The 23064-nt window shown below is 43.1% G+C and overlaps 1 protein-coding gene across 4 annotated transcripts in view; it reads left to right on the top strand.

Annotated features, from left to right (window-relative positions):
* cntln (centlein, centrosomal protein) overlaps window positions 1-23064 on the top strand; it is an 87378-nt gene that overhangs the window by 59453 nt on the left and 4861 nt on the right. For 3 of the 4 annotated variants that reach the window (XM_084364634.1, XM_084364636.1, XM_084364635.1), the window contains 6 exons: window positions 778-875; window positions 3626-3752; window positions 4052-4189; window positions 4663-4848; window positions 10793-10990; window positions 16604-16678. In XM_084364634.1, the coding sequence (XP_084220760.1) occupies window positions 778-875; window positions 3626-3752; window positions 4052-4189; window positions 4663-4848; window positions 10793-10990; window positions 16604-16678 (822 nt within the window). Of the gene's footprint in view, window positions 1-777; window positions 876-3625; window positions 3753-4051; window positions 4190-4662; window positions 4849-10792; window positions 10991-16603; window positions 16679-23064 lie in introns of those variants that run through there. The other variant, XR_014623435.1, reaches the window with a different exon arrangement.

The following is a 23064-nucleotide window of genomic DNA, read 5'->3' as shown; positions in this document are numbered from 1 at the left end:
ATGAATTAGCATTTCTTATCATTTGATCTTATTACAGAGTACCTGTCAGAAAGATGAGAAATGGGGAATAGCAGTAGAGACGTGCCCTACATCATAGGGAATAAGGTGTGAGTGGTACCACAGTATTATCACCCTCTCCGCAGCCAGCTCATCAGTGTCACCGAGCAGATTGCTGCTGTCATTACACACAGCTGAGGAAGTCATGTCAGGTGACAGCAAAAGGGATAGGCGAGGGATGCACTGTGGGGGTGCACGCACTGAGTTAGCGCATTGTCAAAAGCTTGTACTGGTACGGGTCCCACAAGAGACATGGGGCCCTTTAAACCAAAGTGAACATGCACATTCAAATATCCATCAGTCTTATGATCAGAAGCCAGCCTGTCATCACGAGCCACGTGTCGTAATGTGTCATAATGCAGAGATATAAGAGATAAAAACAAGATATAAAGGCAGTCATTTTAATAATATTAACAAAATGTTCACTGCTGGATTTTTTAAAATCCTCTTTTTAATAAAAATTCCCTGTTAGAATATATTCACTAGTGTAGGTCTATAAATTGTAATTTTTCCTAATTACTCTTCTTATCTCATCCACTTTGAAAAATACTGCTTTCCTCTTAACCTCTTTTAGCACCTTCCACCCTCCCGCTGTAACTATAATGAGGAGGCATGCTGTGCCTGACCTGTCATCAACCGTGTCGTGAAAACCTTCCCCACCCCCTATCGCACACACTCAAACACATTAACAAACACACACACCGTGTGCCCTCCCCCCAGAGTGCAAGTGCGGAGGTCACAAGGCAGGTGGCGGCTAACAAAGCCCTGCGAGGCCAACTCCAGGAGAAGGAGGACAAGCTCCGCCAGCTGCAGGACAAGTTAGTTTCACACCTTTTTCTTCATTAGTTTTTCCTCTTTGTGCTTCTTCCTTTCAGTTCCTCCGCAGTACAGCTCTTACTATTCCTTTTTATCTCTCTGCATCCCTCTCTCTGTCTTTGTTTCTGCGTCTCCGTGTGTCTCTGTCTGCATGTTTGCACATTCTCTGCAGCTCTCATCTGTAGTGTTTGAATCCACCGTGTGGCAGCACTCCGTCTGCTGCACTCCACTTAAGCATGCTTCTCCACTGCGTGAATCATTTGTGAAATTATGCATGTTCTCATGAGCAAGTGAATATAAATGACTGAAGGAATTAGTGTGTATGCACATGTGTGCATGTGGGTGTCTTGTGTGTCATGTAGTGTCATGTAGTGTGGTGCTGCTTATGTGGGTAGCTGATGTGGAGTGCTGATCAAAGCAGCGTATTGATTGTTTGTGTGCCGCAGGAGGGACCATTTTGGCCCATGACACTAAAACCCACACACCATCACTCTGGCCTGTGGGCCACAAGCCCTAATGAGTTACATGGTTCACCTACTGTGGCACTCGCTACATTACATAGTCAGAATGTACAGCTATAAACAATTCACTGAGGGAAACTGTCGATATCTGAACAGTGTTGTGAAAGGCGTATATCATCATTCTGCATTAGGATCTCATCTTTGAACTGAGAGAAAGGTACAAAGAACAACTTGGCTTCCCTCCCTCTCGCTCTTTGTCTCGTATGCTGTGTCCTCTGCCTGCCACTCTCAATAATGCATCCGGGGCATGTGTACAATCACAGTGGGTATGTGTTTGCGTGTGACCAAAGCACAGCGGATCACAGCCAGACAGAGTGAACATCCCTCAGCTGAGTTTCCACAACAGCCCCGGCCCCTTGTCACACACTCACTCACGCACACACGTTACTTCGCCATCTCTTCTAGCCTATCTCTCCATTTGCCTCCATGGAGGGACCCCTTCTCAGAATGAAAGACATGTCTAGACGTCTCTGAAATATACATCTCAGCACACACACAGGGAGCAAGGCTGCTTCGCCTTAAAGAAGAGAAGGGGGGGAAAAAAAGAAATGAATTTCAAAGTATACCGGCATGTCCTCAGTCAATATCCGGCACTATGGCCCTGCCTTATTTATGAAGCTGCCTCTTTCATCTTTAGCCCTGTTGTCTATCAGCCACATGAAACGTCCACCCGCACTTCATTCTTAACAACATACACAGAAATGTGCGCTCTTGCTCTCTCTTAGGCACACACTTCAGACCACTGACTGTTATCATTACAATGCACGCATGTTTGATGAACAATATTGCCAACAAGCGCAGAACAAAGGGAACAAACGTGTGAGTGATTGCGATACAGTTTGAGGCTCTCTTTCTCTCTCTCCACTAACACTCATAAATAGAGATCACACGCTCCGGCAGACGCACCATATATCCTTCATTCTTTTTTATCCTCTATTCTTTTTGGGGTGCAGAAGACGAGAACATCTAAAATAAATGTTGTCGGTCTAATTGCCATTAGCATTGGGGCAGAGGGAGCTGCCGGGGCTCTTATTGCTGCTCTCCGTCTTTAAGTCAACACCAGACAGTCATCTGAAAGGTTCAATATGGGTTTTCTCATTAATGGCCAAATCCATGGGGTAACCAGCCAGCGCGACTTCCCCCTAAAGACCCCCGGCTACACTCCTCTCTCATTTAATTTAATGTCACTCCAATAGGACAAGCTCACATTTATTTAGCCAGTCTGCCCTCAGGCGTTCATCCACCTAGGGAGACAGGGACATTTACTTACACGAAAGCATTTGCTCTAGCGTTGCATCATCTGTTTATTTAAAACACACAAGCCATGATGCGTGTGGGAGCTAAGAGATCCACTACATCTTTGAAATTAAAAAAAACAGAAAAAAAAACGGCAAAAACCATTTTAATTAACTGCATCCTTATGATCTTTATTCTATTTGTTCTAATTCCCCAAGGCATAGACAACCATGAAAAATGCCTGATATTTGCCTTTTATGAAAACAGAATAAAACATACTAACATACTGAGCCCATTTAACACAAGGCCTCACTATAATATGTTTGCGCAGAATGCCAGAATATTAAACATGTCAATACAGCAGGTTATCGAAATAGGAAGTGACATGTGGTGCATGTTTGCAACGGTTAAGACATGAACAGCTTACAATACAGCGACCTTGCCTCTCTTTAGGGAAGTATTATCAGAACAGTACGGCACACAAACAAACAACATTTTTTTGGAACGTATTCCCCCCCCGCTGATGTGTTTTTATATGTGAGTGCTGTAATGCCGAGCTGAAAATAATAAACATTTAAATATTGATTACAGGCTTTCAAGTAGTGTCACTGCTGATTCGAAATGCCGTTTGTCAAAAAGGACTCCCCAGTCACACTTAGTGTGGTATTCCCCGCCAGAGCACTTGTTCTAATATATGCCAGTAAGAATTATATATGCATCCTTATTTCACCCCCCTCCACTTACCCAAACAGCATGCCAGTGTATTTAGTTGTCATAATGAGCTGTCATGCCTGATGCACTGCATGGGGACACTGTGCCTGCCAGCTTGTTGTGTGTGTCTGTGTGTGTGTGTGTATGTGTTTGTTCTGCTGAGCACATGCTTTATGCAAGTGTGCCTGTACATCAGTGTGAATATCTGTGCAGAATGCATAGTCATTTATGCTTTATACCGTATTTTTGTGGTTTTATGTGTTTACCTTCATTTATGTTTACAGGACGAGCCACACAGAGCGAGATGTGACCATGAAAAGGCAGCTGGTGGAGGACTTGAAGACGAGACTGAAATTCCTGCAGGAGATGGAGAAAAGTTACCGAGGTCAAGTGGAGGAGCTAGAGAAGAAGGTACCCACAGCACATCATAGATTACGCCATCATCATGGTCATCCAGTTAGTTTGATGGTCCTGGTGACAAAGAAAGAGAAACTTAGGAACTGCAGTGCTCAGTATTTCTCATATTCGGAATAATTGTATCTCCTGGTTGAAAAATAATTCATTTTAGAGACCGTAAACTGACAGAATAGATTTTTATTTCATTCATTTGAAGGAAATTTTAGATGGATATATGACTTGAATACCTCCAGAATTACAGAACTTCTATGCCCCGACTTCATTGTTTAGTTTCATTTTTCATGTTTCTACAGGTGAAGACTTTATCAGAAGAGGCCGCCAACAGGAAGGCTCTCATTGACTCTCTAAAGAGGAGACTAAATGTTGCCACCACAGAGAAAAGCCAGTATGAGGCCTCCTGTACAAAACTGAAGGAGGACCTGGAAAAAAAGGTAGGAATCAGCCACACTGCCAGCTCTCACTAGAATGGTATGATTTGGAAGATTTTTTATGTTTTAGAAATGCCTTATTTTTATAAGCATTTTTGACATTGATCAACAGACAAGGACTCAAATGCCAAAGTAAAAATAAATCAACAAAACTCATTCCAAGCTGCAAAACAGTGACATTAGCAGAAAGTTTGAGGTTGGGTAAATACAACTCATAGGTACCTGTTTATTAAGAATACATTTTTTATGATGGTAGTATCTTTAAAATTATCCTAATGGCATATTGGAAAAAACATCCCGGTGGAAAACTTTAGACAGTATTACTAGGAGTCTGCAAAGGCAGAAACTTTCAAATTCTACAATTACTTCAATTGCCACACATGTCTCACAGGCCTATGCAGACTTGCTACTTTCTGAAACAGAATAAGATTTTGTGCCTTCAGCTAACCAGTTCTATCTGCTATTTTTCTTTACAGGAGCAGCGCGTGCATGCCTTGCAGGCTCGTGTGGGAGCTAGTGAGCAGGCTTTGGCTGCACTGGAACAGACAGCCACTGAGCAAATGGAGGGACTGACCAGGCAGAGCTCCCATGCTTTGGACAGGCTTCAGAGACAGCTAGGCCAGTCCTACTCTCAGCTGGAGCAACTTCACTCTTTCATCAAGGTACTGTACTAAAGGGGCAAGGGATCAATGGCCATGGGTCCAGAGTTTGTCTTGTCAAATATGAATTTTAATGACATAGTGTGGGTGTACCACCTGTAAGGTTAGGTGTAGGGGTCTCATGCATTATTAATTGAGCAAAAAGTAAAGGCTCTCATCACCGCCCTCGTGGTTGTAACTGGACTGGCCTGTCAAAGTATCTAGCCTTCTTGGGGTCTGTTGTTGGGGTGCTTCAACACTAACTGTGCATAGAAACATAAATTGGGAGGATCAGCCCACCTCGTGTAAACCTGAGTGGTGTTTTGATGAACTTTTGTGCTGGTCCGTAATGAACACCATGTAGGAGACAAATTAAAGTGGACAGTAGAGCAGGGCTGACAACTGAGCATCACCTGGTTGTTAGTTGGGATGGTGGAGGAAAGCTGCTAGACAGAACTGGGAAACTAATTGCAGGTGGACTGAGGAAGCCTGGATTTCTTTCTGCATCCTGATTGAGCTTGGAGACATGAAACCAATGGATTGTGATCAAAGCCTGTGTTGTGGAGACAGATGCTCATAGTTGTGGCCAGAAGATCATCCGTGGCTGTCAAGGCATCAAACGAAGAACTCATTGATAGCAGATGGGTATCAAGACACTGGAGGGATTGCAGCATCTGTGGAAGAACAAACTTGCCATGAAGAAGACCATGGAATGGCTTTGCAAAAGTTCTGGCATACTTCTTTTTGTGGACTGGTGTGGTGTTGCAAGTGATGCAAGTATTGTACCAGACTTGTGGCGTAGAGGGACTTAACCTCAAGGCAAGCTCTTAATTTACCTGCCAGTGGACATTTCAGCCCCATGAGGTCTAGGTAGTGATCAAAAGAATAAGAGCTGCTCATTTGATTACCAGAAGATTTCCAGAACAAGCTCAGGAACCAGGAATCGAAAGTTGAGATGGTTCAGGCGTGTCATCAGGACATCACCTTGATGCCTCCCTGTGGATGTATTCTGGGAAAGTCCAACTGGGAGGAAACCCAGACTAAGAGCACACTAGAGGGATTACACATCCCACCTGGCCAGGGCAAGCCTTAGGATCCCACAGGAACACCTTGGGGATGTGACTAGGGGGAAGAAAGTGAGCAATACCTTGCTTAGCCTGCACACACTACAACTGTGTCCCCCACAAGAGTCAGAAGATGGATGGAATTGCAACGTGTGTGTGCACTATTTTGCATTTACACTTTCTTCCAATGTATAGAGAGACACAGGCCAGCACTGTGAGAATACTGTGTGCCCAATGGGAATGGGCACTATTGTCTATGTTTAGGCCTAATCCATCACCTTGAGGTGTGTTTGTGTGTCTGTGTCAGTCTATGTGTGTGTCTGGCAGAGACTGATAAAGACCCTCCATCAACTCTGTTCTGCTGACACCTGTCTATCAAAGGAGGAAAGGCCTTGGCAGAGATAGATAGTGGTGGCTGTGTATTTGCACACACATAAATCAAGTGGAAGATTATGGACACAGTTTAGTGGCGATGTGCCATTGTTTTTGTCCTCACATGCCAGAAATACCAGCAGTCTTGTCCTTGCACCTGGGCAGAGATGAAGGTGGATATGCTTTATCCTCTACTTCCTTTTCCAACCTCTGATTTCTTTCATACAACTAAACCTTTAGTCTTCCTTTTTTCGTACCCTCACAATTATATAGCGAAGAAGACCCACATGCATGCAATCTACATGTAACCTTAAAATAGAAGTTGCATTACATGTGAAAGCACACGTGTACAGACACGCATAAAAATACAGTTCACGCTCGTATAACTCCTCTCCTCCATTCCCATAACCCTAGGCTGGTGGGGCCATTGTGTTGTTGTTGAGGATTCACATCATTGTTTGTCTCCCCCTGGCTCCTGTGATTCCCTATAAGAACACCAAGCCCTTTGATTGGACTGCCTGACGTCCGGAGGAGATTTACTCTTGTCATGTATTGATCAGGACCGGAGGGCTGCACATGTGTGTGTGCGTGTGTGTCTCGGTGTGTGTATAGATGTGTCTGTGTGTGACTTTATGAGCTTGTTTTTTTGTTCTTTGTGCCTGTATGTGCTGTGTGTGTGTATTTGTGTGTGGAGATTTTTCTTTATTGTGTGCCAGCAAACCCTTTTGGCCCCTGCACACGCCCCAGGCTGTAAGCACTGCTGTTGAACTGCTAAACAGTGGCCCTGCATGTAGTGACTACTTCACAACACACATACAGGCACAGACACACACACACACACACACACACACACACACACACACACACACACTGAAGGTAGTTCTCTTGTAAAGAATATTTTGGCTTGTCATCCCTACTGAAAAGTACAAGACTGTGTCGTTTGGATTGTGAGAGTATTTTTGTAATTACTTGAAATAGCCTTTTGATAGGAAGTACCTGACAACAATGATGTAACAACACATTTACCTGTGATTACCTTACAGTATACACCTTTCATATACCCCGTTCTATGAAAGGTGGTTACATAATAACATCTTCAAGTTTGTAAGGTTTTTTAACAACAGTAAACAGCAGTTGTTTTACATCAGTGCCTGCATAATCTAACAAAATTAAAGCATTTTTTTCCTCCTGCTCTACTCTTTATGTTTTTGAATGGCCCTTTGTGTCCTCATGTGTGTGAAGAGGTTCAGAGGTAGCTAGTTATTAAAGAGGATATCTTTTTGCTGCTCATTTGATCCCCATCTCCATGCCCTAATCCTCGCCCTGCCTAAATTGCCCCTCTGGCAATAGTGATTGTGGTACTAGCAAGGCTAAGAGCTCCTAACAAACTCACACAGACACACACACACACACACACACACACACACACACACAAACACAACGCCCCTGTATGTGTGTGTGCGTTTGCGTGTGTGTGTGTGTGTGTGTGAATGCTTGCATATCCCCCTCCCACCCTTTGTCTCTCCCAGGGCTGAGAATGAGTGATAAATTCACCCCTTAATTTCTTCCTGGATTATTTCACATGCAGGGTTTAGGTCAATTGAATGTAACCCTTGACTAGTGACAGTGAATATCTATTAGGCTGTAAATGAAAGAATAGCCTGTTCGTTAATGAGCTGTGTATTCCTTTAGGGTAAACACAGCTCTCAGATCGCCAAAAAGCGCTAAAGCTGTCTTCCGTTATCAGGACCTTGATGATGGTTATGATTTAGTCTCGTTCTTTTTAATCAGTGCAATTCTGCTTATTTTACACCTACATAGACACAGAAGTCATCCCGTGAAATTGCATTTGAAATTTTAAATATAAAGGAACTAAACTGGTCACCCTTCTGTTTAAAAAGAAGCAAGTCAAAAGCATCTGGACTTGCTGGCGTGGATGACAGAAGATTCACACTTTTCATGTTTTATAGTGAAACAGTTTTATGGCTGACCTGAATGCTCAGAAGCTACTACTGTTGCCCTGGTACTCAACACCCAAATCATTATCCATTTTATAACTAGCCCCCGGGATACCTTGCGCAAATTATGGGCACGACTTCAGGCGCCTCCGATCACTTAACCGGAACCTTCGTTTCCTTGGTAACAGGAAGCTAATCCTCGTTCTTAGGGCGATTGGTACAGCTTATCATATATTCATGAAGATCTAAGTTAGCGACTTTATCGAGTGAACACCTCTAACATTATTATTATTACTTAGCCCACTTAGCTAATGCTATAGCCTTCAAAGTGCCGCTGGTATGTTACTTTACACTATTTCCCGCAAGCACCTGAAGTATCACCCACAATCGTTGTCCCAGGAAACTCCTAAAGGAGACGTATGATCGGCTACATCGAAAAACGAGAGATAAGACTGATGTAGAGCGAGAAATGGAGCTTTTAATTAAAATCTGTGCACATACAAATCAGGCGCATGCACGTAAAGCAGTGCACAGAATGGGACTCCCTTAAAACTTGGTATTTCATTCGTAGGTAGTGCCTTATATCCTGCTTCAAACCGAATGTTGTGTAACGCAAAAACTTTGACGGTGTGCGGGACACAAACTTGGGTCACCCATGTGATGGTCCCTTGCGAGATCCAGTCATCCAGCATGAACTTGTAAGTTATTCACCTCTGTCCATCTAATACCATATCACCTAACTTCCTAAAGGCTTTCTGGCAGAAAACCTTTCATATAACTGCCAAACAGTCTTGCAAGGCAGACTATGTCTTTCCATGAACATAGATATGAGGCCAAATACACAAATTATTGTTAAACAACGTGCACTCTGGGCTGCGGCTGTCACAGAAAGCATGCAGTCCTATGTCATGCAAAACCACACCTGTCCAGGTGAAAGGCCACATTTCCTGTAAGACCCCGCACAGAACAGTATCCACAAGTCAAAAAGCATCCCCACCAAGGAGCATAGGGCAGTGACGAGTGCTCGCTGCTGCTCAACTTCGGTTGTTAAGTGCTAAATTGACTGTTGAGACTTTGGAGGCAGTGATAGAATAGGCAGTGGCTGATCTCTTCCTACCTATTCCCCATCTCTCATTTTACGATACAGCACCTAGATCTCTCATTATACTCATAATTACAGGAATAGCAAAGTACATACTATAAGTAAATATTGGCTACATGTTGTACAAAAGTTTGGAGCTTCAAATATTCATGGGTAATTGTCGATGAAGCTTCGAATCCCGAAAAGTGGTATTTGGGACAGCGCAAAAGAGTTTATAGCTTTATAGAGTTGAGATCAGTAATCGAACACTGTATGAGTTGATTTATGCGAACAACTTCTTTGCCTTTTACTTTATTTCATTATTATTTTAATCCGTGTGGGCTTTTTGTAATGTGATCCTGTTGGTTTTCTTACATGACTTTCTGAACGTCTGAGTGCTGCTTGGCTTTTACTTATGTATATTTTGTTATTTAATGTTGTTAATAGACAAATAGGAACGCACCTTACTCCTGCTTCAAGCTTCCAACCACTCACTCAGCACACTCCTGTGAGAACCAACACTGGCTGTATAAACTGCATCCGACCCACCTGTGTGAAATTAAGAGAGAGGAGTTGATGTGTTTGCCGCTATTCGACACTGTTCATGTGTGATTACCCTTGTTACTGTAATGCACTTGAGTGTTTTCCTATGTTTGTACTTATGTTTGTGTATGTGTATACACACTGTGCTTCTTGCTCGCTTGGTTATATTGTGTGCTGTCCAAGAGCAAGTTGTACTTTGTTTTCTGTTTTTTTGTTTTTGTTGTTGTGTACTGTGAGTTCTCCTGTCTCTAGCTTTCCCTCATCTGACCATCTATTCCAAGGTCAGCTTTTCAGCAGGCTTACAAGGGAATGATACAGAAGATTATTGCCTCGATCAATAAGCTCAAAATGAAGCAAAGGGGAGTTTACTTTATTGACTTTCTCGTGTACAGTGGCAGTTTTAACATTTAATTGTCTCTCTGTATTTAGAGCAAACTCCCATTTAGTGCCCGACAACTGTGCCATCCCAGGCCTTCCTCGTCTCGCTTGCCATTCACTCGGGCACCATTTAAAACAGCCCCTCATAGCTTAATTATTAACAATGTTATGCTGCCCTGTTGTACTGTGAGACATTCAGAAAGCAAATAAATAAATGAATCGCTGTATTTTCAGTAGCTCTCTGTCTTTCTCTCTCTGATGCATGATTCTCTGTCTGTGGAGATTTTAGCAAAACTTGGGGTGCGTTTGGTATCAAAGCTGTGTTCCCTCAGCTTTCAATCGACAGGGCAACAAACCCTCAGGTCCGCATTCCTGCAAGGAAGCTTGAGGCGAAACCGAAGAGAATCTGAGTGTGTCAAACTCAATATTCCTCCATAATGTACTAGGCCTCTCTGGCGCATGCTTGATCAATTTCATTTATTCATCTGCCAGGCAGAGCTATCCCTCTTGTTATTCTATATCCATTTCATCATCCTCTTCTTTTTTTATTCCTTCTTCTCCTCCCCCTTCAGGCCCTGGCCAGTGAAATACTTTTAGACGTTCAAGAGGTCAAGCAGCAGCTGATGAAGAGGAGGAGGTTGAGGCAGGCCAACACTGTGGCAGGAAAGGGCGGCCTCTCAGCCAAGTCTATGATCAAAGCCAAGTCCATCGCTGCCTCCATCCTCAATATGTCAGAGAATGATCTCGCGGACATAATGGACACTGACCAGGTAAGGCCAAGGGACAGTGGGTCAACATTTCATACAAACGCTAACTTGAGGATCAATATCGTGTAAAGATTATGCCCAGAACACTCAACATACCTATAATAGATTTTCTGTACTGCTAGATTTCGAAAACATCCTAAAAGTTTTTAGGGGGTTTTGCTTAGTGATTGCACCAGAGGACTGGGAAAGACATTATTTCATCAATATCAGCTTGTAGCTCTGAGCATCTTTTTTGAATAAATAACACCTTATTTGGTGTCAATTGCCAGAAAGGAGCTACCGTAACTTTGGCCTGTCCTCTGGGAACAGATACTGTAGACTGGCGTTGGTGTAGAGAGGAGGAAATACGGAGAAACAGAAGCCTTCTGTTCTTAGTTCATTTCACCTATATCTAACATCATTTAGCCTCGCTGGAAATCTCTGCTTCTGTCTGACCCTCTTTATTGATGGGTAGATGGATTTTGGCAAGTAAGCAAGGTTGAAGACCAAGTAAAGGTGAACCACACACTGAGGCATGTCACTAATAAGTTAGAAACTTGCAGTGCAATAGAGAAGGATGTGGCTTCATGTTTAAAGCCGGCGTTCTCGCTCTCGACAAGATCAAAAACCTGCCAACACCTGCAGCACCTGTCGACTTGATATAAGATTTAATATGGCACAAGTTGAGTAAGTACAACTCTTTTCTTTCTACTGAAAGCGGTCATTGAACTGAAAATCCTTGCTATTGACTTGAGTCTTGAGTTTCACACTCTTTTCCAACTTGGTGGGCCCTTTCCCTGCCATAGATCATACCCAGCCATGTCATCAATTAGCAACCCCATGTTACAATCAACCTCCCATCCCCGGGGACTTCCTCCCATCTATCACAAGATGAGAGAGGGTGCACCAGGCACTTACTCACACTTGAAACCAATTTTAGCCCTTTGCAGCCCAGCTCCACCCAGGAGATGACAGGGAACGGTTTCTCACTTGACAAAAAGTCCCCCTCATCAGAGCTGAAACCTCTGTGGGTAAAATCACTCTCTTCTCCTCATCACTTGTTTTCTCTGTCGTATTAATGGTGGTTAATGACAGGCTGCTTGGTTCCCTAATGTGGTGGGTGTGTTTTTCCTGTTTTGTTAATTGAACATTCATAGATCACAGCGCTGTTGAGAACGCACGCACCCACCAGAGAATTATAAATGTTGTGTCACAGAGTGAAGTTAACAGTTTCAAGTGTGATTATGTGTTACCGAGTGTAATTTTGAATGTTGGAAATGGAACCCAAGAGAAATGGTTTGTTTCTCTACACGATCCGCCTGTGTGTTTAGCTGGGGGTTGTGTAGAAATGAGGGCCATATCACGGGCATTTTGTGGATCGAAATTAAGTACGCTCTACGTAAACAAGCCTGAATGTAACTATGCTTTAGCTGCGTAAAATCAAAACCACTGATTTGTCCTCGTACCTATCATGCTTTATCATTCTAGAAGGTTTTAGTGTGAGTTGCAGAGTTTTGAAGATATCAGCTGTAGAGATGTCTCTCCTCTCTTGAATAAAGTGAAACTAGATGGAATTTGGCTTGTGGTGCTAATAGCGGCAATGTCTCTTACTCTGGATAATTCAACAAACCTTGTCGTGAGCTTTTTAACGTAGGAACTATTTTCTCTCTATCAAGTATACCGACCATCTCTGTCAAGGCGCAGAAGGCATTGTACCCCTTGGACGAAAGGTTCATTCTCATGCAAGACAGGATGTAAAATTGGATGGCGTTCTTCTCCGCTGAGCTGCAATGTTGGCTAGCTCAGTTAGCTAGCCTCTTGTCTATGAGTAGATGCATGCTGCCTTCTGCGCTGTGATGCAGCGTAGCTTGGCAGAAATAAAAGAGTTTCCACATGAAACTGCTCACAGCAAGTAGTTCTGTGGATTATATTGAGTAGGCGATCATGATTTCGGGAAAGAGACATTGCTGTTGAGTTGTTCAAATGCATGGCACTCACAAGCTGAGTGCTATCTACTTCAATTATGTTCGACAGAATGCAGACATCTCTACAGCCAATGTCTCAGTAGCTCAGCAGCTCTTACCAAAACAATCTAGATGGATAAATAGCACTACAGGTAGGTGCAAACAAGTATTTATGGCTTTGAGGTGAACTGTCTAAAAATAATGGATCTATGGTGTGCAAATATCAAAATCTGACCTGCAGCTGGTTTGTGACACATGGTTGCCACAATGTTAAAAATGATATAGGTTTTGTAACAGAGCTGAAGTTTCATGATACTTGTTTCAGGATTGTGAACCCCCCCAACCCCCCTATTCCCCTCACCCCACCCCACCCAACACACTCAAAGAGTGTACAAAGCTTTTGCGAGACCTTTGTAGATCGCATGTTTTTCTTTGGACTTGAAGACGTGACATGAGGTTATCAGGATGTCCCAGCAGTCTTCAACAAGTCCAACACATAGCAAGTGTATTCATTTATTCACTTGGTTGTGCGATACTAGTGTGCTGAATGAGAGCTCGGGGCTCAATGGGATTGCTTTTACTTTTCAGTTTTACTTTCAAATGAGAATACTCCATTGCCAACATAGCTACTTTTCTTTAGTTTGGCAGATCTCCCTTGTCAACAATATTTGCAGAAGTTTTTCACATTGTAGGGCACCCCCTTTGAAATCAATGCATCTTTGAATTTCAAGCGTATCAAATTTTTTTAATGAATTATTCCTTGTTGCGGATATATTTCAGGAGAACTTTGGGAACAGATGTAATGACCACCATCTTTTTCCAAAGGCTAGATATTTTCTTTCCTCCAGAGCATTAGTCTTGGTTTGTTGATGTGTCCCAGGAAAGGAAAGGAAAGGAAATGCAGTTGTGACAAAGCTATACGTGCAGCTGGTTCTGTAGTTACAGACAGCACAGCACCAAAAGTGAGAGCGTCCTTGTTTTCAGTTTTTTCATGGGCGTGGGGAATTATTTTCACCTGCTGTTTACTATTTTTGAATTAATTTCAGAAGCTTTTAAAAGTCATACAGGAACTTAAAGCCGCTTCCTTGAACACACCCACAAACAAACACACACAAAATCAATGTGATGTACTGTGCTGTGTGCACAGATGCAAAGATTGTGTGTAAGCGTGCTCAGACATAACTACTCCACACATGCTTACACTCATGTATCACGCTGCATTATTATTTGCCTCTATCCTCCCTATAGCATGCAGCAGAGGACCAGAGAGGGCTGAGCGGCTCCAGGCTCGCTGGGCAACTTGTTGAGGAGTTAATGAGCCAGATGTAATAAGGCTATAATTGCCAGGCCAGTTTGTTTTGCACCTAATGTTTAATGGAGGGTCAGTGCTTTGTTATATATCTACCAAGGGTGGACAAGCACACCCACTCTCTCTCACACACACACACACACACTCTTTCACACACTGTGTTCACCCCTACGGGAGGCTTGAAGGCAGTAGTCGCAAGAAGACCCCCCTTTTTCTCTCTCACTAATATAACTATACATCTCCCCCTGGTCGGTGTCTACTTCTGAGTTACTCTGAGCACCAGTCACAATTAGGCATATGCTGAAATTAGCCTAGAATACTGCTAAACACCAAGGATCTCAAATAGAAGGTACTGAGAAGCAGGAAGAAATACACGCTTAATCCAAATGTTGACCTGGAGAATTGGCCCGGGCAGACTTTTGTGATACATACTTTGAAAAGTCTGAAGTTCTCACAGTCATCGGGTTAAGGTAGTTTAGATGCTGCACCACCACGGAATAAAATGTGACCTCACTTATTGCCCTGCATATGACCAATGCCAAAGTCTTAATCATCCCAGCCCACTCACTGGTATCTTTCTGAATTGTTCTGAGGAGGGCTGCACAATTAATTGAACACACATATCACACATGACAAAACAGCATTATAATGAAGTAGTGTAATGTTGCAGAGATGCCCTTGCCCACAACATTTGTTCTCGAGATGTTTGTATGGTACAGACCGCAACAATCATCATGATTTTAATAGTTTTGTCAGTGAAAATGAAAATCGTGATGCAAAAATGATCAATCCCTCTAACTGTGAACCATACTGCAATTGAAATATCTGCATTATAATATCTCTAATAATAGCAATATGATTTATTTATTGTTACCTTAACGTACAGCCCTAGTTTTGACTTTTGTCTAGTTTTCTCCTCCTTCCCAAATACTACTGTAAAGCATACTGCTTCATTTATTTACAAAAGTTAAAAACCCTTTATTATTGTGGCTGTATGATTGAAAACAAGACCAATGTGTGTCTACCACACAAATGAAGTATTGACAACATATATACATTACATTATTTTCTTTCACGGTACTGGATTTTCTTCACATTGGGGAATGTATGTAACATTTATGCAATCTTTTGCTTTGGATAAAATAATGAAGATGATATTAGGGCTGACCAAAATGCTTCGAAGCATCTACCGTTGCCATGGTAATCCAAATCAGTATTCCGAGGAAGAAGACATTGCGTCGGCTGCGCGAGAAAAAGAGGCAAAAGGTTTTGAATGACAGCAACAAATTAAGGTCCTCTCAGGTGTTTAAGTAATCGCAACATAAAAACCAGCGAGGGAGCAGTGCTGCCCCATGTGCACAAATTCATTCCTGTGAGCACGGGGGCTTTGACGAGCTCGAGCCTGAACCTCCATGCTTGTGATCGCTCACCACTCGCTTGTCTAGTAGAGTGTTGGGACTTTGGAGGCGGGGACAGTGGCTGGTGTTGACGATTCGGATATTCACAACTAAGCCCCAAAAAAAGCCTTAGAGAATGTAATGATTGGTACGCTTCACATTCATTCCCATGACTTTGAAACTAACATTGCTATTGATTTAAAGCATAGGTCTTCCAATTATTTTCTTAGCAGGATGAAAGCCAGCAATTGTCTGTCTGACTCACGTTGATATAACTATGACTATAGGTGTGATGTGAAGTGGACTCTCTCAAAGTTCACATTAAGATTACTCCATGCGGACTTGTGGCATTGGACAGCCCAGACTTCACAGGACCGTGCCCGCTAGGTCCACCAGTCTGCTAGTGTGGGAACTTTTATATTCAGCCACACACACACACATTTCCCCCACCTTCTGCCCTCCCCGTGTCCCTGTGAGGCAGTACAAGGCTCGTCACATCATTTGGAGCAGATACACCTGGGGTTTGAAGGGAAGAGGTAACACACTAGTGCTGAGGTGTACATGGCCACGCAGTCGCTCTTCACCCATCATCATTAGCAGTAACAAGGCTACCACTCCTGTTAGGTCTTTATACATGAGTAGCATACAAACGCACACTGACATAACTTGCCACTGAGTCTCCAGAGAGCTTCTTCAAGGTCCTGGATGATGTGATGCTACAATTCTGCCCTGAAGCAGGAGACTCACACAAGCTAATGTTAAGATACAGTGGCAGGTTTTCTCCAGAAACATCAAGTATACCTCCAGTCTGATTCATTTGAGATTTTGCTCATTTTATCCACATAGAAAACACTAAGAATTCTTGGATTTATTGGAGGTATTCTCTCTAAACATCTACATGATTTCTGTGTCAATGTGTCTCCATGCTGTCTTTTAAACACATATATATTTGCTGTTTTGTTTGCAGGGAACAGAAGCCCATTCAGAGAGTCCAAGAGACCAGGAGTGGCTGGACCACCTCAACCACATCCTCCAGCAGAAGGTCAGGCTCACCCTTCATCATCATTAATGATTGTACATTACTCATTCCTGCAAATACACAGGGATGACAGCTCTCTCTTTGTAGTTAAATCATTTTTCAGACTAATACAGCTCTTAATTGAGGTGTAGATTTGTAGAACTGCTGTTGTCAAAAAAAAAATAACTTGGTAAATTGGCAAAAGGTTTTCTTTTTAATGGTTATGGTAACAAAAATAAATAGAAATGAAAGAAATTCTCAAGAAAAAATACTCTTATATACCACTATTTTTTCATGTTCTCAGTCACTCACTCAGTGTCAGGGACATGGGAAAATTGGAAAGGATTGAGACGCATATTGAACCTTATAATCGGGGCTGTACCAAATACTTTGAAGCTTCATTCATTACGTTTACATTCAAATTCTTGTTAACATTTGAATGCTTGTTTTGCATGTCTATTCAGCAATCCCTTGCAAAACACACATTTGTTTGGAGATTTTTTTAAGGTAATGACATAATAAAATATGACGACAGGCATTCAGCACGTTATTCAAAACGTTATGGAGATGAAACACTTCATGGTTTATTTCATTGCAAAGAAATGCATATACATCTCTCAGATGATAACATTTATTTCTGAATAAGCTATAAAATATATTGTTAAAAGTGGTTAGTATTACCAAATTTTATACTAACCATTTTTTTTTTTAAGTTTTCGAGTGTAAAGTCTTGTATTTTAGAATATGTTGATTCTTTTCTTTGTTGATTTAGTTCAAAATAATTAGTTTTAAATCATTCCTATTTAAGGACTGAATGATAGTGTTACTCTGTGTATCTGACCAAAAATAATTAAAATGGAAAGCCGCTTTAGACTTTTTTTTTGTGGAATTGAATGTAGCCTTGATTTTTCTAGCTTGAAATCTAGGTGTTTCCACAATGGTGGGACGTTTTTGTCAGGATACGTCTTATACAAAATATTTTAGCCTTTAACATTGACGATTGCTTTGTCAGTCTTCACTGTAGAAATACTTGAACACCAGTTTCATCCAAACACAATAAAAGAACGATGAATTTTAGTTCCCATTCCAGCATGTCCTGCTCCAAGCTCTGGAAAAAAACAGTGATGCAAAAAGATAAAACAAAGAAAGGCAACTACATCCTCGCTGTGTGTGCGTGAGTCTTTGTGTGCACAGCCACTCATCTGTGAGTGCTCTGCTGGAGCTTTACTCGAGTGCTGTCAACGTCTGCTCGCTGTGATATGTGTATGATTGAGAGTGTCGAGTGCGTGTGTGTGTGTGTGTGTGTCTTGTCTGTGTTCTTGTCAGCGGCTGCCGCGGGCACTCATGCGTCGCCTCCGCACCACGACACACACCAGACACTGTTCTCTTGTTCCCCAGATCTTCTTCTGACCTTTCCACCTTCCTCTCCCCCTCCCACACTAACACACACACACACACACAACACTCTACTGAATCCATGTTTTTCCCTTCTAGCTGGACAGCTCTCAGTCCCTGTTCTCTGTCTCTCTCTCTGCCATCTTCCACTGTCCTGCATTCCTCTCTCTAGCTCTCTCTCTCTCCCTCTCTCTCTCTCTCTCTCTCTCTGGCTCAGACCCCGAGGCAGCTTGTTAGTGGGGAACTAAATATTGATTTGGCGGGCCTGTCGATGCCAGGAGAATGAGCTAGTGTCCACTAGAGACCTCGGCACCGGCAGCCTGCTATCGACGTTTTCCGTGGGCTGAACAGGGGTGGTGGAAGAGGAGGGGGGGGACGGAGGGGGGGCTGGAGCTGCTGTGTGGAGTGGAGGAGGAGAAGAGCGGAGTATGACAAGGCTGAGACTTGCCCCTAGGTCCCTGTGGGGACCGCTGGGACCTCCGCAGTCATCCCCCCTCACTGCAACAGACTTTTTCTATCCCCTTTCAAGTCCGTCTTGTTCTGTTTTCTGTTTATTTATTTATTTCTCAGTTTTCCTCTTCTCTCTAGCTCGCGGTTTCCTCTCGTCTGGTTTTTAAAAGCGTACTGTCGTATCAAGGGGACACAAGACTGTCTCTGCCTGTGTGTCTTTTCATCTTGAACTCACCCGTTAAAGACCAGGGGAAGGGTTCATGAAGACACTTTAGGCGCCTGTCTGTAAAGTAGATCTCCTAATTTGACGTTTCTGCGGCCACTGTGATAACGTGCCTGTACTACACGTCCACTGGTGCTGAGAAGAGAGCGTTTTCTCAGTGAGGGAGTACACTTCAAGAACTCTCATACTGTACCCCGTCTGCCTTTCTACTCTCTGTCATAGCTTATGAAGGGCTCACCAAGCAGAACATCTGTGAAGTGGAATGGCCTGGCCTGTCACCCTGCCTGTGACACTAATAACACACTCCCCTAATAGTGATATGATCTTACCCCCAAGCTGCACTCACACACACTTCTTGGGATTAAAAAGACACAGAGACAGAAATAGACCCGGTGAAAGGAAAGATGAGAGTGAGATCCATGTCCTTAACAGGCTGGCTGTCACTGAAAGAGGATGAGGATGTGTCCGTCTGTGTGTATGTCTGTGTATGTGTACATACTTGGGTGTGCGTGTGCACTCTCACGACAGCCTCATCTTGTCACTGTCAGTGCCTAATGGAGCTGCCAGTGGGACAGCACTTTATTATCTCAGTGGCCCTGTCAATAGCAAACCCATCACTCACTCTGAGTGTGTGTATGTGCACGTGTGACAGAGCATACAAGTGGTCTGTATGTGTGTATCTGTGCGTCTGTGTGTGAGGGCCATTGTTCGCCATCACTGTCATGCTCTGCCACATGTCAACATAACAAGAAAGAGAGACACATTGGCAAACTGTGTTGCAGGAATGGAGATACATGATCGCGGAGGTCTTGAGTTACTGCTCCCCACATGCCAAAGAAGTGGCATACATTTCACCGCTGCCCTGCATGTCCACTCAAAACCAAATGAAACATTGCATTCATTTCCTCGTCTCTCACCTCCACTGGTGAGTTAATGAAATCAAACCCTACGCCTCTCAGTGGAGAGCCACCATAAGCAGCGTTCCGTAGCCAGGATCGAGGGACGGTGCTATCTAATAATCATGAGCAGGCCAGGGGGTGTACTGTATGGCTCCACTGCAACCCGCCATGAATAAGGCCAGCAGAGAAGATGGAGTGTCCATGTGGGCCATGGGGTCCAGGCACCGGCCCGGGGAAGCATTGATTTAATTGCCTTTGGTTTATTTGTGGAGTCCTAATTATTGACTGGAGGTAGAATTTAATGGGCCAAGTCTTTATGAAGACAGGGAAATGACTGGCTTCTGCTGCTGGCCAATAATGAACAGGAGGAGCATGTGCATGCAAGCGTGTGCACATGCATGCAAACACACGCGTTCCCTCCAGATCATTTTTCACACTCATTTTGTACACGCACATACCCATCTCAAGCCTCATGACAGCATAATAACATTTAAAAAGTCATTGACTCTGTTGATTTCTTTATGAGAGGACAGCGGTTTGGTTTACTGGTATGGGGTGGCGCTGAGGGCCTGCTAATATTTACCTCGCAATCACACCCGAGGGAGACGTACAAGCATCACTTCTTATCAGCCTCCAAACTATAACAAGCAGGTGAACATTACATTAAGGCAGTAGTAGAGGCAGGCCGGAATAATCTGGACTGGACTTGTTATAAAACATCAGAGGCGTTTATGGATGGACCACAGGGCTCAAATCATTCCTGTAATTTCAAACCCTTATCGAACTTTGGGGAGGGGTTCCTGGAGCCAATTGCTACGGCAGTAAATGGCTGCATTTATCCAAAGTTAAATAACAAACTTTATTCACGCCACTTCTTGTCAAAGCCTCTCACCGTATTGGCACTTCCATTGGGTATTACATCATTAACCCTTGTATTAAACATATCAAAGGCTCGATGCCTCACTGTGCTAATGTACTGAGAAAGTTTCTATTGTTGTCGACGCTGTGAGGGCGACGGGTAGTGTGTTGTTGTGTGGCTCATTATGCCTCCGTAATGACAAGGAACAGCTCTGAGTCCCGCACTTCTCTCCAAAGGAAAGTGACTCTAATTAAGCCTCATTTAATGATTGAGCTAATTAAATCAGCCACTCTTTTTCCGCCTCTGTAAGTGTGTTTGTATGTGCGTGGAGGGGACTCGAGCCGAGCCTTTGTACTGTAAATATGTCACTGGAACAGTGGCGGGGACGAGGAGGGGGGTTCCCAGGAGGAGGCTGGTGTTAGAGTTGTTGTTAATACCAGAGATCACTGTGACTTTTTCAGTATCTTCAACTTGCATTTCCCTTAAATAGAAAGCGCAGACACAGCTTGCTGGGGCTGTTTCTTTGCCATTAAAATGTTGCAGTGATTTGTTAAGCAGGCAAGCTACAATAAAGCAAGCCCAACTTTTCAGTTGAAAAAGGCCAGTTGAATAATCTTACTACCATTCTTGAGTTGTCATGATATTTTAGAGCTTTAAGGTTACTCAGTCTGACTGGACCAAAAGGTGGTCTTTTAGAGCATAGTGGACTTTTCCTTAGCGAATAGGTGACTATATGTGTTAAATTCCCTGATGTCAGTGAACAACCCTTTAAAGGCAATAATTCTTAGCACCTTCCTATTTTGTCTGTGACAGTTTGCTGCAGGCATAGCCACTTTTGTTGATTGTTACTGCGTCCCAGTACATTACCCCAGCCAATGAGCCTTAGAGTTAATCACGGGTGTGCTCTTGATTGCTGAATTCTACCTAAAGGTTGCATCTCTTTTGTATGGATATCACCTTTCTATATTTATACCCCAATCGTGCCTGAATCACCTCATTTTCACACCTAATGAGTAGGAACCTGAAACAAAGACCCGGTGCGTTCCTGTGTTTAATCTAGGGTGTATTTAGGTCAGATCCCTAACAAATGCATGTTGCGCATTGAAATAATGTTTCCAAACAACGTATCAAGAAAAGGAGAGATTTTTAATTACAGTATTTGTGGCCCCAAGTGTCCAATTCCCTTTCATATCAGTCTCTAGTGGCCTAAAGGGGAGAAAAGAGAGGGATCTGCTCCGCTGCAGGGGTAGGTAATTACGAAGGAGAGAGAAAAGGCTTGTCGGTGCGTTAGTGATTTTCTTACCTGAGCACCCTCTTTGCAAATGTGACATATTCATTATCAGAGATAATCAAATGCAAGACTTTTTAGTGTGGTGCCTTTGTGCTCTGGCTTTTTTTTTTTTTTTATCTATTTATCATGCTGTTGTTGTTGTTATTCCCCCGTTTGATAAATTTGATTTTCAAACAAAAGTGAGAAGATCAAAGATCAAAGAGCTGTTTTCCCCCTCTGTGATAGAACTACTGTAACTACTTCTCCCTTACCTTGAATAGTGGCCTAGATTGGAGACAGCTCACCAGCCAGGGACAGAGATTAGTAGCAACAATCCTTCACCACTGTGAAAACGCTCCTGTCATAGCAGTACAGTAAGATCCAGAACCTTACTGTTTTACAGTTAATATGAAACTAACCAGTAGTGTATCCTTATTTATTACAGAAGAAATACACAAACTCTATGTAAGTTGTGATGTTGTTACATGTATACAGGTAGACTCTCCTGTCACACTTTCGAAGATCCAGAATGTTGCTTCTGTTGTATAAACTTGTAGTAAGCGGCAATTACACCCAGTTATTACAGTCATATTGATAAGGTGGTAAAATAGTGGATAACTGAGACAAAAAACACTCAGCAGTGACTTGCAAATTTGGATGGTTTGCCCCTTTATATCTCTTTTATGCTCTCTGATTCCCCCTCCCTCTTCATTCTTACTCATTTAGATATCCAGCAGCCTGACACAATCTTTACAACCACTCACAAATTGGGCCCTTGGAAATAATTGCGCTAACCTCTTCCGAGGGAGAAGACAAAAGAGCTGGAATGATCGATCTTTTAAAAAAAAAAAAAGTTGCTGTGTGTGATGCCACTGCCAGACAATGGTCACGGGAGTGCTGCAACTTTGAGCTGCTCCTTGCCTTGAGGTTTGCCCCAGGCTGTGGAATAGCAATGTCATTTAATTGGCTCTTAAAAACACCTTTTGCTTGCAGCCCCTGTCCTGGTCTTTACGCACACACACACATACACACACACACACACACACACACACGGTCTTACACTCACACTTGTCAGTGTCAGTGGCTTTATATGTCAGTTCACTTTTGAAACATGTTCATGAAATCATGCCTAGACAAAAGGTCTGCTCTGCAGGGCCTGTTGAATAGTAATGGATGCGAGTTAGCATGGCTTAATGCAACAGTAGCTTTTTTAGTGTTGCCAAAGGGGACAGGGGCTCTTGCAAAACAGCGGCCGTGTTGCTGGTGTTGGCTAACTCAGCCAAAGGGGACAGGGGCCCCGGCTAAATCAACTGT

This window comes from Pagrus pagrus (assembly GCF_965226575.1).
Source record: "Pagrus pagrus genome assembly, chromosome: 2".
NCBI lineage: Eukaryota > Metazoa > Chordata > Actinopteri > Spariformes > Sparidae > Pagrus > Pagrus pagrus.
The sequence above is the reverse complement of the archived record's forward strand: the minus strand, read 5'-3'. Positions and strand labels throughout refer to the sequence as shown.